The sequence below is a fragment of the Artemia franciscana genome, chromosome 8 (assembly GCF_032884065.1).
Source record: "Artemia franciscana chromosome 8, ASM3288406v1, whole genome shotgun sequence".
In the NCBI taxonomy this organism is placed as follows: domain Eukaryota; kingdom Metazoa; phylum Arthropoda; class Branchiopoda; order Anostraca; family Artemiidae; genus Artemia; species Artemia franciscana.
This window is the reverse complement of record NC_088870.1, coordinates 43,111,580-43,130,300: the sequence shown is the minus strand read 5'-3', so window position 1 is coordinate 43,130,300 and position 18,721 is coordinate 43,111,580. Positions and strand designations below refer to the sequence as shown.

The 18,721-nt window shown below is 32.5% G+C and overlaps 1 protein-coding gene across 3 annotated transcripts in view; it reads right to left on the bottom strand.

Annotated features, from left to right (window-relative positions):
• LOC136030457 (uncharacterized) overlaps window positions 1-18,721 on the bottom strand; it is a 90,264-nt gene that overhangs the window by 42,953 nt on the left and 28,590 nt on the right. For all 3 annotated transcript variants that reach the window (XM_065709460.1, XM_065709459.1, XM_065709461.1), the window contains exons 3-5: window positions 6,957-7,108; window positions 3,008-3,132; window positions 59-145 (exon numbers count right to left, since the gene is read on the bottom strand). In XM_065709460.1, the coding sequence (XP_065565532.1) occupies window positions 59-145; window positions 3,008-3,132; window positions 6,957-7,108 (364 nt within the window). The remainder of the gene's footprint in view (window positions 1-58; window positions 146-3,007; window positions 3,133-6,956; window positions 7,109-18,721) is intronic.

Genomic DNA, 18,721 nt, shown 5'->3' with positions numbered 1-18,721 from the left:
ATATCTTTTTGTATGTTAATGGGTAAGTCCTAAAGCTAAAGAGAATAATTGGGCATACCTTCAGTTCTGCAGTTGGATGGTTGGGAATTTCAAGATCCTTGTTTTCACTGCTGCCTTCTGAAGATGAACCTTCAATGAGCAATGTCTGCAAAAGGAATTAAAAAAAAGTGTTTACTTTTCGAGTATTTTCTGCTCCAACTAACTTTTCAGATCTTTTGTTGGAGCCAAATACACACAAGGAAACTACTATTTTAAACTTTTTAACTGCAAAGCTTAACCTTGGATTTTCTCTCTGATTGGTCCCATGTAAAAACTGTACTTGAAAATTGACGATAGCTCAACTCAACTGATTACGCACATTAGTCATTAGTCATTTATGCATGTTTTGATTTTGGCTCACCCCACATAAATAATTAAAACGAAATTTGCACTTTATTTTTTTGCTAATTAGCTTTCTCATAGTTTTGATCTGAAGATATTGATAAAAAAAAGGGGTGGGAGAGGAGGTCTATTTTCCTTCCAATTGTTGGTCACTCAAAAACGCAACTAGAATTTTAATTTTTTTACGAATGTTTTTGATAGTAATAAATATACGTAACTTACGAATTAACTTATGTAATGAACTTCTATATTTGTGCATTTTTATTACCTATCTGAGGGGGTTCACCCCCTCATCACTACCTCGCTCTTTACACTAGAGCTTCAATTTTGTCCGAATTCTTTAAGAATGACCCCCGAATCATAAAGGCCGTAGAATAAATAGTTAAAATTACTAAAAATAGTTTACCGAAAAGAGCAAAGTATTGTGGAGGAGACGAACCCCCTTATATACGTAATATTTTCAGTTCATTTCAAGTTTTAATGCTGATTGTTACTTCCAGTTGAATTTTCTATTTATTTATTTTCTCATTGTTTTTTTTAAATAATGCTAGAAAATCATGTGCCCCCTTCATGGAGATTCTCTTCCCTCACGATGAATTCCTCCTTGGAAAGATCCTCCTATGTAACCCCATTCCACGACCCACCCCCACCCCAACGCAAAAAAGTCCCCCCTGAAAACGTTTGTACACTTCATAATAACCATTACTGTATGTAAGCAATGGTCAAAGTTTGTAACTTGCAGCCCCTCCCCCGGGAACTGTTGGGGATGTCGTCCCCAAATACATAGTTATTAAGTTTTCGATTAAGCTTAACAGAACGACTGTCTAAATTTTGATCCAGTGACTTCGGTGAAAAATGTGCGTGGGGGGGCCTATGTGCCTACCAATTTTTGGTCACATAAAAAGGGCACTAGAACTTTTAATTTCCGTTAGAATGAGCCCTCTCAAGACATTCTAGGACCACTGGGTCGATACGATCACCCCTGGAAAAAAAAACAAGTAAACACGCATCCGTGATTTGTCTTCTTGCAAATAATGCAAAATTCCACAATGATACCACAAAGATCCTATAACTTTTAAGGGGTGTTTCCCCCTATTTCGAAAATAAGGCCATTTTTCCCAGGCTCGTAACTATTGATGGGTAAGACTAAAATTGATGAAAATTATATATTTAAAATCAGCATCAAAATGTAATTCTTTTGATGTAACTTTTGGTATCAAAATTCCGTTTTAGAGTTTTGGTTATTATAAAGCCAGGTCGCTCCTTACTACAGTTCGTTTCCACGAACTGTTTCATAATGTGAGTAGTATCTGTTATTTTTGTGTTTGATGTAATATTTCAGTTTAGATTATGTTCATTCTAGTTGTGATTCCTACACATTCTAATGTGTCCTACTAGGTTGATAGCTAACCAATAATAATTCCTATTTAATCTTGAAATATTATACTGTTTCTGTTTGTTTTACGGTCTTGGATTTTTTTTTCATATATTTTTAAAACCGTTTTCTTGAAGTACCCGCATTAATCGCATTCAATTCTCGTATGTTAAAACAATACGAATCATTCATTATTATTAAAGTATTCTTTGATCCATTTTGATGAAATTTATTTTTAAGTTGAGTTTCTGAAAACTGCTCTGTGTCTGATTCTGAGAATTATTTTAGTAGTTTTTAAGGATTCAGACCTAAATCAGAGAGAAGTTTCAACTTCAAAGAAAGTAACAGGGCCTAAATAATTGTCTTTTACCCTTGGATTGGTGTCAGCGAAGTCCCTTAACTATTTTTTTTTACGAAAAGCTATATTTTCTTTGGTCAACACGGTAAATAAAAAAGAGAAATGAAAAGCTAATCTCCTATAACATAATTTTAAAGTGGAATAAAGCTAGATCTTATTACCTACTGAAGTAAGCAAAGAAAATCTCAGTATTTAAAAAAAACACTTTGTTAAGTGCTGGAAATCTGTTTTTTTCAAGGGTTTGAATAGAAGAGCTATTCTGTCGATACGATTAATTAATAGCTTCAAACAGTTAAGAAGAGAAGAATATCACATAAATCAGGGATTGGCTGGGTGCGAGACTTGGCTCCAACACATATTCCTAAATATCCTTGAACTTGTGAAATAAAAGCTGCCTTTGTGTAATTGGCCCCATTCTCATAAAAAAAAAAGTTATTCATGCGCAACAATTTCAGATCAGTTGAACATTCTTTCGTATTAATTTTATAAGTTTGGTAATATAAATCATATTAAAATGAAAATAAAAGTTAATAAAATAATTAAAAGCAAATCGAAATTCAAGTTTAATGCATTGGGAACTTGTTGTTCAAAAGTTTCACTCCAATGTTCGAAACAGTCATCATCATAAAGAAGATGTTTCAGATCTTCTGCGGAAGATCTGGCAAATATTTTCTGGCTCCAACAAATCTTCCTAAATAACTTTGAACTTGTCAATTAAAAGTCGCCTTTGTGTAATTAGCCCAACTCTCACAAAAAAAGTTGCTCATGCGCAACAATTTCAGATAAGTTGAACATTATTACGTATTATTTTATAAGTTTGGCACCATAAATCATCTTGAAATGAAAGTAAAAGTTAATGAAATAATTAAAATCAAATCGATATTCAAGCTTACTGCATTGCACACTTGTTGCTCAAAAGTTTCACTCCAATGTTCAAAACAGTCATCATCATAAGGAAGATCTTTCAGACTTTCTGCGGAAAGTTCTCCAACAATCTGAAATTCTGTCTCATCTACGTCTGAAAAATTTAAACAAAAAATTTTTAGGATATAATATCTCCATGGAATCAAAGCTTATTCTCTAGAAAAGTTTGATGATACAAAGACAACACTCTAGCGTAACTGAAATAGTGAAGCATAAATATTTAATGCATTAATTGTTCCCCTAGCTTTACTTTATCTGGTACAGATGGTTATTGAATTGTGTAAGAATGCTTTATTTTTATTTACTTTCAGCCAAAAAAAATCTTAAACATTGTTAATCTAATAAATTAGATTTAAACCTACTATTTTCACATAGATTAATTTAAAATAAGTTACCTTTGTATTAAATGCTAACAGGACCTATTTCTGTCCAATATTACATGTGGGAAATATACAAAAAGAAAAATTACAAAACGTGACATGTTTTTTTTTTTTTTTGAACAAGCTAGGAAACAAACAGACGACTCATTTACCTAAAGGCTGTGACTTCCTAAGATTTTTAAAGGGGTTGAAAGAAAAACCAGTCTCTAACAAGTGAAAATTAAGAGTTAAATTAAGAGCTAAGTAACTTTTCTTTAACTAAGTTGGTAGCAACCGCCTGTCTGTCTATACCTATTTAAATATTATATTAAAATAATATTGTGAATCTTCTCATTACTTTTATTAAGCCGAGAGATATCTAATTCTGTATTGAATTAAGTTTTCAAGTAAATGTCTTGAACTCCCTTTTGGATTCTGACCCTAACTTTAGCCGAAGCTGCATCTTCCCATTGGAGAAATCACATCTTCGGGGTATTGTATTTCACACGACGTGATTCCTTTGATTAAGACATAGGACTAATGTATATTTAGACCACAGCAGAACGCTGTTCTTTTCATTTAAATAGCCTAAGATCTTTCGTAGAAATTACATTTTGTTGTTGTTAAGAGTCTTATGATTTTTTCCTTATCCCTCTTTTTACCTAACACCGGGTCTGTCCAAAACCAACATTGATGAAGTGTAACTCAATCTAAATATCGTATAATCTGAATATTTTCCCCCCTAAATTACTGTTAATTATGAAAGAGAACTAACTCTGAATAACCCAGGCATAACACAGGGTGTAACTAACAACAAGGAATAGAAAGCCACAAGAGCTTTTGCCCCCCTGCCTTTAGTTTAGTGTTTCTTGGAACTAAAGCACAATGCTTATAACAGATCTTACACACATAAATATAATTTCCCTAGACTCTAGTTTTGTTTACCTCCTATATGTGTACTCTAATGTCTATGCGATAGGGTCTGAATCCGGGGGAGAGTTCTATCCCCTTTTGCATGATTTTTTCCTTCCTAATCCTTTCTCTGCTGTCTATGCTGCTAACCTAGCAGTCCTACCTATTCAAAGAGGCTAGGGGAAAGGAAAGAGCTACTAGACCAGCTAAGAATTTAAATTTCTTTCCAGTTTAGGGAAATTCAATCAAGGTTTTTCCCTGATGAAGCTAAAATTTGCTTAAGGTCCAAGGAATACTGATTCTTGTTAAGAGAAATATTAAGTAAATCTCTTGTTTTGAAAAAAAACTGACTTGTCTAAATAATCGAGGTTAATCCAAGTTCTTAGCTAACATTAAGACGCATTAAACTTGCTCTCAAATTCTAGTTGAAAGACGTGGAGTGATTAAATTAAACGTGCAATAGTAGTACCAAATTTATAATCTAATCAGTAGAAACAACATTGTTTGAAAACTTGGACTAAGGCCAGATCCTTAATTAGTTATTCAAGAGTATTCTATTGATTTTTAGTACCGATACGAACTAGTCGATCCCGTTAAGAACTCTACCAATCGGTTAATTGCTTCCTTAAGAGCTTTAGATAAAGAAATTTATGCTTAGAAATAAATACTTTTAGAAGAAGCGTTTGGAAAGATAGCTTGCTCAAAGTCTGCTAAAAGCAACGACCTGAAAGAGGCCTTTCTGGCCCTAGAAAGAGGCAATGATATTACTGGTGACACCGGTACTCAGGTTCGTCACAACTCTCGTTTAAGTGGGAGAGGATAATTAAATTTATAATTATTGATCAAATTCAGCTTACCTCCCTAGATGGTGCTTGTTTGAGTTGTCCAGCAGTTGTCTCTGGTCTAACAGTGGCAAAAAGGTTTGAAAGAGTATTGATTTGAATAGTATTTTTGACCGTTTACCTTTCTAGAATTTATTTTCTTTCACTTTCTCTTTCTTACAACTTCTAATATGCTTATCGTTTGTAACTTTTGCCCTTCCAGTACTAGGCCCTAGGTTCGTCATCCTTGAGAGTTTGTGATCATATTACTAGCTTTTAGGATTAATCCAAATTAAAAGAATAAAGTAATTCTTTCGCGATTTATAAATTAATTCACTTTAGTAACTTAAAATCCTTTAATATTCAAAACATTTCCTACACATTCAACGGAGTTCAAAAAGAGTAATCCCGTTATAATAAATCAGGCCCTTTGCTATAAAAGGGGAGAAATTTTAAGATTTTTAACAACGAGATTTTTCTAAAATCACGAATATAGAGTAATAAACTAGACCATTTAAGAAGTTTTTTTACACGAGAAACCGGCTGCACAAAAACTCCAGGAACCCTTATCTGAGCAGCGAAGCAATTCTACTCTTAAATTAGGGGAAAGGCACTTGACTATGACAAGAATTTTTCCGGGGCAGAGGTAGATGACATAACTGATAGAATTTTTAAAAGCTTATGCTACCTTCGATCAAAAGAAGAGCGTTAGAACAAGCTAACACAGCAGACGACACAGACAAAATATTAGCTCTAGCGAAAACCTTTGAATCTATTGGTTCAATGTATAGGAACTTCCATTGAAGCGATATAATCAGCTGTTGTTCCAGAATAAAACAGGAATCTACTCGAATAAATCGATTAGATCGAATAAATCGAGAATAAATCGAATAAAACCAGAATCTACTCGAATAATCAGCAATATAATCAGCTGTTGTTCCAGAATAAAACAGGAATCTACTCGAATAAATCGAGTAGATCGAATAAATCGAGAATAAATCGAATAAAACCAGAATCTACTCGAATAATCAGCAATATAATCAGCTGTTGTTCCAGAATAAAACAGGTTTTAAATCGAGTAGATTTAAGGTAGATAAGGTTTTCATAACGCATCAGATCATGGAAATAATCTTGAATGAGACTGCAGTGTCTGTAACTTCTTCATAGATTTCAAACCTTGCTCTAACTTCTTCAGGAGAAAAGGCTTAGGGCACATTTTCTTTGCTTTGGAATCTCACCTTATTGATTTGCTCTGATAAGGAACATGTATACAAAGTTCAAAAGTTGTATACTGGGGAAAGTGTTACTTTAACTTTAAAACATCAAACCATGTTCTACAAGGCTGCCTGCTATCACCAGTGCTCTTCCATATTCTTTTTTAACTATAATCTTCACAGTTATGGATAGGGCACTCGGTGCCCTTATAGGAGGGGTAATGAAAAACAGAATTGCTTATTTTGAATATACAGTCTAGGTCTCATCTTTTGGGACAATCAAATATAGAGCTAACGTTGATGCAAACAGAATACTAAACTGGAATATATAACTCACTGAAAAGGTGGGAATTACTGTAAATTCCACTGCAGGGTAGGAACGGGATATACTACTATAAAGAAAAGCTTGGAGGATATAGGCACTGACTTGTAAGGGGAGAATATATCTCCTTGGGATCTTGTATCTTGGGGTGTGCTAGCAGTCAAGTTCCTCTTTTGCGTTTGCAAACCAATCTCTCTTCTCTCCCCTGAGAAAAATGGATTCAATTTGTGTATTAAACCGAGTTTCTCATGAATACGATGCTGAAACGCGTGACTCATAGCAAAACTTACCCGAGATAAAAACTCCATAATCACAAAAATAAGCTACAAGTCTATTGTAGTTTTCTTTGGTTTTTGCGTTCTGATGAAAGATTTTTTCCATTTCAACAGCTTTCCATTTCCACTGTATTCCTGAGTTTCTTAACAGTCTTATAGATTCATCTCTGAAAAGAAATTAACTAAATAAAAACAAGTTTTTTAACTGAAAGTAGGGAGCGACATTAAAACTTAAAACGAACAGAAATTACTTCGTATACGAAAGGGGCTGCTTCCTCATCAACGCCCCGCTCTTTACGCTAAAGTGTGACTCTTTCTCTCAATTCTTCTTTTTAAAACAGTAAAAAACTTTAGCGTAAAGAGCGGGGCGTTGATAAGGAAGCAGCTCCTTTCATATACGAAGTAATTTCTGTTCGTTTTAAGTTTTAATGTCGCTCCTTACTTTCAGTTGAAAAAACTTGTTTTTTTATTTAATTTCTGAACGTTTTTGAATCAATGCATGTTTTGATTTTGGCTCTCCACAGAGAAATAATTAAAACGAAATTTGCATTTTTTTTTTTGGCTAAATGGCTTTCTCATAATTTTGATCGAATGATTTTGAGAAAAAAAGAGCGGGGGAGGAAGCCTAGTTGCCCACCAATTTTTTGGTTAATTAAAAAGGCAACTAGAACTTTTAATTTTTTACGAATCTTTTTATTAGTAAAAGACATACGTAACTTATAAATTAGCTTACGTAAATAATTTTTTATTCTCATGTTTTTATTACACATATGAGAGGGTTCGCCCCCTCGTCAGTACCCCTCTCTTTACACTAAATCTTAAATTTTGTCCCAATTCATTAAGAATGACCCCTGAATCACAAAAGCCGTAAAATAAGTAGTTGAAATTACTAAAATACTTTAGCGTAAAGAGCAAGGTATTAGGGGGAAGTGAGCCCCTCATATGGGTAATAATTTCTGTTCGTTTTAATTTTTAATGCTGCTCCTTACTTCCATCCGAAAAAACTTTTTCATATTTATTTTTTCATTGTTTTTTAAATAATACTAGTAAATCCTGCGCTCCCTTCATGGAAATTTTCTTCCCCCATGACAAATTCCTCGATGGAAAGTTCCTCCAGCACATTCCCCCTTCTCAACCCCTCCCCCCAACCAAACAATCCTCCTGAAAACACCTGTAAACTTCCCAATAACCATTACTATATATAAGCACTGGTCAAAGTTTGTATTTTGTAGCCCCTCCCACGGGGACTGTGGAGGATTAAGTCGTTTCCAAAGACATAGTTATAAGGTTTTTCGACTACGCTAAATAAAATGGTAATCTCAGAATTTTGATCCGTTGACTTTGGGAAAATAATTCACGTGGGAGGGGGCCTAGGTGCCCTTCAATTTTTTTGGTCACTTAAAAAGAGCACTAGAACTTATCACTTCTGTTAGAATGAGCCCTCTCGCAACATTCTAGGACAACTGGGTCGTTACGATCACCCCTGGAGAAAAAAACAAATAAACACGCATCCGTGATCTGCCTTATGGCAAAAAATACAAAATTCCACATTTTTGTAGATAGGAACTTGAAACTTCTACAGTAGGGTTCTCTAGTACGCTGAATCTGATGGTGTAATTTTCGTTAAGATTCTATGACTTTTAGCGGGTGTTTCCCCCTATTTTCTAAAATAACGCAAATTTTCTCAGGCTCGTAACTTTTATGAGTAAAACTAAACTTGATGAAACTTATATATTTAAAATTAGCATTAAAATGCGATTCTTTTGATGTAGCTATTGGTATGAAAATTCCATTTCTTAGAGTTTTGGTTTCTATTGAGCCGGGTCGCTCCTTACTACAGTTCGTTACCACGAACCGTTTGAAAACGTACATTATATTGTGTAACAAAAAGTTGCTTCAATACCTGCAAGTGACTCTTGTAAAGTTTTTTTGTGCTGATGACATAAGAAATAGTATACAAAATACCATCACTCTTTATCTACCCGCAAATCACAGACTACACCACTGTTTGTAAAGTTTTTTTCCAGATTATATATACAACTGTTGTGTAATAAATGTGTGTATTTCATTTCAGTGATACTTCAAAATAACAACAGAAAAATAAATCCCACTGTTTGGGTTGAGTAAAATCAGCTGATTCACAGAGTTAGGGTACCCTACTGCTTACTACTTTTCTGCTTTCAACTTCAGACAGTATTTCTAAAAAAAACACAGTAAAAGTATTTGGCAGCTGTCTCTTTTCTTGATAAGATCTATTTTTCCTTGATATCTCCTAATTGTTTCTGCTGTATTTGTGTGACTTGACTGTTTTAAAGCAACAAAAAATATATCAGATATTGTAAAAAAAAGCTACTTTGCGCATTATTGTATGATATTGGGGTATAAAACAAACATTACGCTCCTTGCCAAGGATTTTTGCGTGCATTTCAGGAGTGAAAAAATAGTCTCTAGGTAAAAGTCATTTCAAATAATCAATCAGATCAAAGTAAGAAAAATTCTATGGTTTGAAAAAAAAACTGAAAATCAGATTGGTAACTGATACTTTTCCCCGTGCTGTATTCAAGGTTTTAATTAAGAAATAAGAAAGAGATTTGGCCTCCGTATTTCACTTTAGGTATGTGCTCTGCTTCTTATTGCCTTTTTTTACTCGAACCATGCTCTAGATCTACAATAAAAAATCTTTTAGATCATGTTGGTCCACTGTCTCACTGCAGTGATAACAACAGAAAGAATGCGCTTATGAGCCCCTAAACAAAGAGCCAAAGCTTCATGTATTCAGGACTAAACTTTTAATGTGAGACTTAGGCCATCCAAAATATTCACCCGAAATTGTAATATCAAGGTTGAAACAAAACGTTATTTGGCTTCTAGAACACCCTTTTTTATATTGAAAAAGGGGAAATGACTTTTAACCGTTTCCTTCTCCTTTAGGTATGGCCCCAAAAAATACGGCCTCAAAAATTGAAGATCTCTTATTGATTTCTCTAAATACTAGGTATTAACCTTTCGCCGATCTGTATGCACATATGCTCTTAATGGAGCCATAAAACGGACTACTTCATTAAAATACTTTGAGATTGTAATCGATAAAACTTTGTCATTAATCAACATATACCTTTAATAAGTAAAATTATGGCTTGACATGATAAGCTAGAACGCTAGATAAGAAAGCTAGGTATAATAAAAAAGCTAGGCAATATTCTTGTCTAAATCTAATATTTAAATCTAAATCTAATATATCTTTCAGAATCTTTATTTTTCCCTTTCAACTCCATGTATACTTTAATGTTCAAGTATATATGCTCTCTTCTTTTCCATTTATCAATAACCAATAAGAATTCTACAAAATCATGCAATAAGGATTTTAGAAAGTGTTTCAACACATTAGTCTGTACGGGAAACCTACCCAAAACAAAATTTTGGCGCTGCAAGCCTTTGTGAATTCTGTGTATTCGGGTTTATTTTTTTTATTGATTCAGGATATCTAGCCTTGTCTTTTTATTGATTTATTGGGCATTAGGTCCACTGTTCGTTCTCCTGATAAAAGCGGTACCTAGAGGCATTTCTTCAAGTTCATGCTTTTCTGTTTGTTTGTTTTTTTTTTTTTTTTTTTTTTGTTTTTTTTTTTTTTTTTTTTAACAGGTACGAGGAAATGGAATGGTTTAACTAGTAATATTAAGATTGGCGGAGACCCCAATATATTTAGAAAAAAAAATGAGCAGGAGCTTTTTGTAGAATATAGGTTTTGATTGGTTTATTTATTCACTGTGGGGGTTATGATGATATGATGTTCCATGAGGAAAAGTAAAGTGATGACAAATACCTGTTAAAATTCAAACTAAAAATGACAAGAAATTACTATTACAGAATAGCTGAAGCCTAAACGAACAGAAATTGAATCAAGAATCATAGCAAAAAAACGTACAATAAGTACTAATATAAATGAATAAATTACAAAAATTACTATTAAAGAATAAATGAAACCCAAAACGAACATAAAAAATAATAAACAATCATAGCAAACAAACATACAATAGGTACTAATACAAATGAATAAAGAAATCTTAAAACGAGTGAAACTTTAACTGAATAGGCAAATCAAGATTGAAACGAACAAAAATCACTGCAGACAAAAGTTTGGGTTTTGTATCCTTCTCTCACTGTAAAACTTTGAAACCTACTGCGTCATTGGCACTTTACTGAAAATTAATTATATTACAAATATTTTCTTTTGTACTTATTACAATACTGAAAATAAACATAAGAATTGGAGTCAGATTAAATTTTGAAGTTATGAGCTTTCAGCAATTAATATCATTATATATAAAATATTCAGTTTAATTTCATTAGTACGGTAAAAGTCTGTCCAAAAAATATAGTGTTTCTACAAAAAAGAGTTTGGTTACTGCATCCTTCCTTTGCTGTAAAGATGTAAAGCCTACTCCGTCATTGGTGCTTCACAGAAAACGAATTAAATTAATAATTTTTCTTTTCCAGTTTTTACAGCGTTGAAAATGAAAACCGAAATTGCAACGAACTAGAACCTTGAACTGGTTATCTTTCAACAATTGATATCATTAGATATCAAATATTCAGTTTGATTTTATTTGTACTTTCCAAGACTGTTCAAGACACATAGTTTTCAGTGAAGCACCAACGACGCAGTAGGCTATTGACTTTTACAATGAGAGAAAGAGGCAAAACCCAAACTCTTGTTTGCAGTGTTTTTTTTTTCGTTACAAGCTTGATTTGTATCTTCAATTTAAGTCTCACTCGTTTTAAGGTTTATTTATTCTTTTGTATTAATTCCTATTGTATGTTCGTTTGCTATGATTGTTTATTTGATCTCTGTTCGCTTTTGGTTTCATTTATTATTTAATAGTAATTTCTTGCATTTTATTCATTTATATTAGTAGTTGTTGTATGTTTTTTTTGCTATGATCGTTTAATTAATTTCTTTTCGTTTTGGGTTTTATTTATTAATTTCTTGTCGTTTCAACTTCAACTTCAACTTTTTCTTTATTCAACTCAAAAAATACACAAACAATATTATGCCCCAACAGAGAGCAGAGCTCGTAAGGCTGGGACAGTGCAAAAACATAAGAAAAAACATCAACATCTCATCGTAATAATGATTTCAAAATATAATACGGTAGAAGACACATAAAATAGAAAAAAAAACTCATAAAAGATAAGTAAATATATAAATATCAGGCAGGAGGGGTGTGGGAGGTCGTCCCAGACACAGGGATACAAAAACAAACACACAAATAAGAAGATCAAATAATTTAAATTTCCATCATCAATGGTGAATAATCAAAATTTTAGCAAACAATCTTTAATATTTGCTTTTTTAAATTTAGCTGAGATTTTTGCTAAGATTTTTGGGATGGATCAAACAGAATTTTATCATTCAGCTTATGATTGTTAGCAATGAAGGGTATCTGGTATCTAATCGAAAACCTTGACCTTTCAGCGCTTACAAAAGGAATTTGACACATCCTAGACCTCCGACAATCCGAACGAGGAAGTAAGATTAACAGATATTTGTCATAGAAATAATTTTTAGAATTTTGGATTTGAAAATGCCACATGGAAGTATTTAATATTCGTATATCATTTAAATCCAACAAAGTTAAGAAGAGGAATAATGTTTTAGTTTCCGAAACATTTTCAAGTTTTGAAGGTCGATGTAAGAAATTTCCAAGTATTCTTATTGCCCTATTTTGTAGTACCTGTAAGGGTTTTATGTGCTTCCAAAATGTATTAAGATATACAACTGAGCAATAATTCAAATAAGAAGTAATTAGAGAGTGGTAAATTATTTTTAAAATGGTAAAAGGAAAAATATTCTTCACACGGTACATCGACCCAATATTTTGCGCAAGTTTTAATCTTAAATACTCAATATGATTATGAAATGACAAAAGGGGATCAAGAAAAACTCCTAAATAACGATATGATTGGACCCTACAAATTTTTTGATCACCAACCTGTAGCTCCTCACAAGAAATCTCTCGAGTGGAACGTTTTGAACGACCAAAAACCATAAAATTAGTTTTCTTAAAATTCGGTACTAGTTTATTAGAAACAAACCATCGATTAACTGAGGTAACACTTATAGTCAGATTTTCAATCAATGTCAATGAATCCCTAGCTTTAACTGTTATAGCTGTATCATCTGCAAATAGAACTGCATGGCTAATATTCTCATGCAAACCTTGGGGAAGATCATTAATATAGATCAAAAATAAAAGTGGACCTAATACTGAGCCTTGGGGGACACCAATATCAATAAGACTTTTTAAATTAGTCATTTTTCCACCGACATTTACTGTGATTTTGCGTCCGCATAGGTATGATTTAATAATTTGCAATCCTTTCCCTATTATGCCGGAATTTATCATTTTGTCAAGAAGAATTTCATGATTTAAAGTGTCAAATGCTTTTTTTATATCATAGAAAACAGTAGCCACATGGAAATCATCATCTAAACAATCATTTATTTCCAATAAAAGAGTTGCAACTGCTTGTTCTGTCGAACGATTTGCCCTAAATCCAAATTGATATTTGGTAAAGAAATTTATTTTATCTAAATAGCTAGAAATCCTTTCTTTTAACATTTTTCAAACACTTTAGATAATCGCGATAAAATTGCAATTGGACGATAATTACTTACAACAGATTTATCACCTTGTTTATACAACGGAATTACTCGGGCAATTTTCCATCTACTAGGAAATATACCTGAATTGATACTCACATTGAAAATGTGGATAAGTGGTTCAAAAATAACTCCGGCAATACTCTTTAACAAATTTGTTGATAATTCATCATGTCCCACTGAATTACCGTTTTTTATATTTTTGATAATCTTATGAAATTCAGCAAAACTAACAGAGACCAGAAATATGCTTGTACATTCATTGGGGGGTAAATATTCTTTATGTGACCTGTAAGGGGAAAAATCTATTCCTGCTGAAACAATCGCTTGACCAACATCAGCAAAATAATCACTAAACATATTAGCAACATCTTGCGGTTCTCCAACTTCTACACCATTTGTATTAATTAATACCTCAGGATATGATAGCTTTTTATTTTTTCCAATTTTCTCCTTAATTAAATTCCAAGTTTTTCGAGGAGAATCAGAATTTTTAAATGAATTTTCATAATACACTCTTTCATTTTCTCTAAGAATCCTAACATACAGATTCTTATAGTTTTTAAAACGTTTTATATTTATTTCAGTGGGATACTTCATTTTAATTTTATATAAGCGATTGTTTTCATTAATAGACCTCAAAAGTGATGCATTTACCCATGGTTTTCTTGGTGTATGCTTCTTTCCTTTCAGATTTCTATACGGGCAAAATTTATCAAGCTTCTCAGTCAATCTATATATATAAAAATAAGTTGTCTGTCTGTGGATCTGTGGATCAGGTGACGTCATGTTTGTTCGCATATGACGTCTGAATTATTTCACACTAATACAAAAGAAGAAAAAAACTAAAAAAGGTAAAAACTACAAAAAAAACTACAAAGAAAAAAAAACTAAAAAAGCTAAAAAACTAAAAAAAAACTAAAAAAAGGTAAAAATCTAATAACTAAAAAAAAACTGAAAAAAATAAAAAAAGGCAAAAACTACAAAAAAAATAAAAACTAATAAAAAAACTAAAAAAGCTAAAATACTAAAAAAACTAAAAAAAAATAAAAAAAGGTAAAAAACTAAAAAAAAATAAAAACTAAAAAAGAAAAAAACTAAAAAAAAGGAAAAAACTGAAAAATAAAAGAGAAAAAGAAAACTAAAAAAATATGAATAAATATATATAAAAATAAGTTGTTTGTGGGTTATGTCTGTCTGTCTGTCTGTCGAGTGACGTCGTGTTTGTCCGCATATGACGTCTGAATTATTTCACACTAATACAAAAGAAGAAAAAAAACTAAAAAAGGTAAAAACTACAAAAAAAACTAAAAAGAAAAAAAACTAAAAAAGCTAAAAAACTAAAAAAAACTAAAAAAACGGTAAAAAACGAAAAACTAAAAAAAACTGTAAAAACTAAAAAAAGGCAAAAACTAAAAAAAAACTAAAAACTAATAAAAAAACTAAAAAAGCTAAAAAACTAAAAAAACTAAAAAAAACTAAAAAAAGGTAAAAAACAAAAAAAAACTAAAAACTAAAAAAGAAAAAACTAAAAAAAAGGAAAAAACTGAAAAATAAGAGAAAAAGAAAACTAAAAAAATATTAATAAATATAAAAAATATAAATATAAATATAATACAAATTAGCAATCAACAAAGCACCGAGACACAAATGACGACCGGGACACAGGGAGTATAAATGACGACCAGGAAATAAGTAAAAAAAAAACTAAAAAAACTAAAAAAATGGTAAAAACTACAAAAAAACTAAAAACTAATAAAAAAACAAAAAAATCTAAAAATCTAAAAAAACTAAAAAAGAAAAAAAAGAAAAAAGGAAAAAAATAAAGGAGACAAACAAAACTAAAAAACGAATGTATATACAGACCGGGACACCGGGATACAAATGACGACCGGGACACAGGGAATATAAATGACGACCGGGACACAGGGACACAACTACAATGGGGACGCCGGGGGGCACAGGGGGATATAAATGACGACCGGGACACCGGGACACAAGGAATATAAATGACGCCCGGGACACTCAAAGAGAAATCACAGACTGGAACACCGGGACACAAATGACGACCGGGACACAGGGAATATAAATGACGACCGGGACACAGGGACATAACTACAAAGGGGACGCCGGGGTGCACAGGGGGATATATAAATGACGATGGCGACTCAGGGAATGGTCGATTAGCAATCACCATCAACAAAGCTCAAGGGCAATCATTAGAATCATGAGGTATAGATCTGAATACGGATTGTTTTCCCATGGACCATTATATGTTGCATGTTCAAGAGTCGGTAAACCTGACAATCTATTTATATGCACAGACAATGGGACAGCAAAGAATGTTGTATATTCGCAAGTTTTACGTAGTTAAAAACATATATATATATATATATATATATATATATATATATATATATATATATATATATATATATATATATATATATATATATATATATATATATATATCTATATTCACAGGTGGGACATAGGGACACAACTACAATGGCGCGTAACTAATATGGCGCGTAACGACTTACGCGCGCGGGGGGGCTTGGGGGGGCGCGAAGCGCCCCCACCAACTAGGTGTTGGGGTGGCGCGAAGCGCCACCCCAACAGCTAGTATATTATAAAAGTTATCTAAGGATTGATCCGGATCCATTTCATCAATTACTGAACTCCACCCTACATCACCTAGTGTTTCTTTCAATTTTAACAAATTTCTTTCCCCTAAGTCTCTTCGCTTTGTTGACTTCTTTTCATTATACGGGAAATATCGCAAAAAATCAGCCATAAGTATGCAGTGATCAGATGAATCATCAGGAATGACATATGTACTAACAGCACTTTCAGGTGAAATAATATTATCAATTAGTGAATATGACGTATCAGTTATTCTGGATGGTACAAGACATACAGGATATAATCCATGAGATAGCGGACATTCTAAAAACTTCAAAGTGTTACTATCCAGTCTATTCTGATTAGAAGAAACAAAGTTCATTAAGTCAATATTAAAATCTCCCATAACTAGATAAGATGTATTAAGACTAGCTAATTTATCCATGAATTTTTCAAAACAATTCCTAAACTCCATCTGACTAGCTGACGGACTACGGTAAATAACTGCGATTAGAATCTTCTCATTATTTGGAAAAAAACATTCGACAACACAAGATTCAAATAACATTTCAATATTCATCGGCAAAAATTCTAGTCTCGCACGGGCTGGTATGCAACTTTTAATTAAGACACCAAGACCACCTTTCTTTTGCATACTCCTTCCAACATGAAACAATTGATAACCATCAACATGAATACTTTCAATTGAAAATTCATCTAAAAAAGTTTCGTATAAACCGAATATGTCTGTATCTGATGTCGATAGAAAAGTGTCAATTGTATCCCTCGCAGTCCTCCAGCCCCGGCAATTCCAAAACGATATCCTCCTTGTTCTAGAATTTTTCTTTGCCAATCCATTCAAAAATAAATATTGATTTTTTGGTATATTTAATATGCTGCTATTATCCTCATTATCACTAGCTACAATATTTTGGAAAACTGAATGAAACAAAAGATAATATCGCTCAAATTCTTTTAACCTTGATGATGGAATTCCATCACTATCTCTATCCATTATCAAATATTACCACCATGTCAAGAATAACCACACCATGACCCATGCGCCCAACAAACAAAAATAAAAGGTAACTCACACAGAAACAACTAAGAAAAGAAAAGAGAAATATCTTCATTCTAAGACAAATTCTTTCAATATTCTACCGCTATTCATGAAAACCCCTGTGTGCTTCAGAAAAAGCATTCAAAAAACATAAAAAAATAGATGACTAGAGAAGAATCGTAATAAATATAGAGCAACAAAAATTAGTGAGAAGATAACTAAAAAACAAATAAATACGAGACAAAACATGATTAAACGCTTCCTACTTGTATATTTTAAAACATACTAACAGGGCGCTTTACTATTGGACGATATGATTTTATTTCACTGAAACATCACTTGGAAAACTATGATGTAGGCCTACATGTCCTTGGACGTTTGGAAAGTCGTCAACCTCTGGTATGCTATCACTAAATGAATATTTTGTAATTGAGCCGTCAGGTCTTTTCACAAACAAGTTTGTCTGAATCCCCTTTGATATCCATGCCTCATATCTAGGAATCTTCCGCAATTTATCCCGTTTCGCTAAAATCAGCTTACGTATTTTACGAATTTCGGCTGGCACATCATCACTAATAAAAAAGTTGCTATTATTTCGATGAAATGTCTTGTCCTTCAGCTTGCTGGCCTTTTTTATAATAGAAAACTTGTCGTCTTTTTTATTTAGTGTCACCTTTAAGAATTTACGATTTCTGTCATATTGCGAGATTGTAAAATTTACTTCAGGCAATTCTAATCCATGGCGAACAACTTCTGAAAATAAAGCTTTAGCGTTATCAATATCCTCACAAACTGCATTCCATATGATGATATTATTTTCTAACTTGTCGGCTTCCAATTTCACAATCCGACACATTGAATCTTCATTTTTTCTTTTTAATTTTATTAATTCATCGGTACAAGTTTTTAATTGCAAATTGAGGCAGGACGTATCATTTTCAATTTTTCCAATTTTCGATTCACTATTAACCATCTTATTTTTAAGAGCCGAATTATCGACCCTTGTAGTAAGAGTACCTAATTGATTGCATAAGCTGTCTAATTTATTGCCATTTTCTTTTACGATTTCAAGAATATGCTTAAAATCTGCAGCTAGTATTGATATTTCCGGTTTCGAGCTAGAGCTATCATCTGAGGTGTCTAATGAAATTTTCGTGCCTTCTCGTTTCGGATTTTTCCTTTTACGTCCCATTGTACATTAAAATTGTACTGATATCCAAATATTAATACGTATTCACTAAATATCCAACAGTTATTGAAATAATGTTTTCAGTATTGAATGAGTATCCAAAAGATCATGAAATAATATTTTTCACATAAATCCACACAGAGGTCTTAAAATGCGTCTTACTCTGACGAGAGCATTGAATGAACTCTTGTTTGAATTTTAACAAGCATTTGTATCTTCTGATCTAAGGTTTAATATGGGTT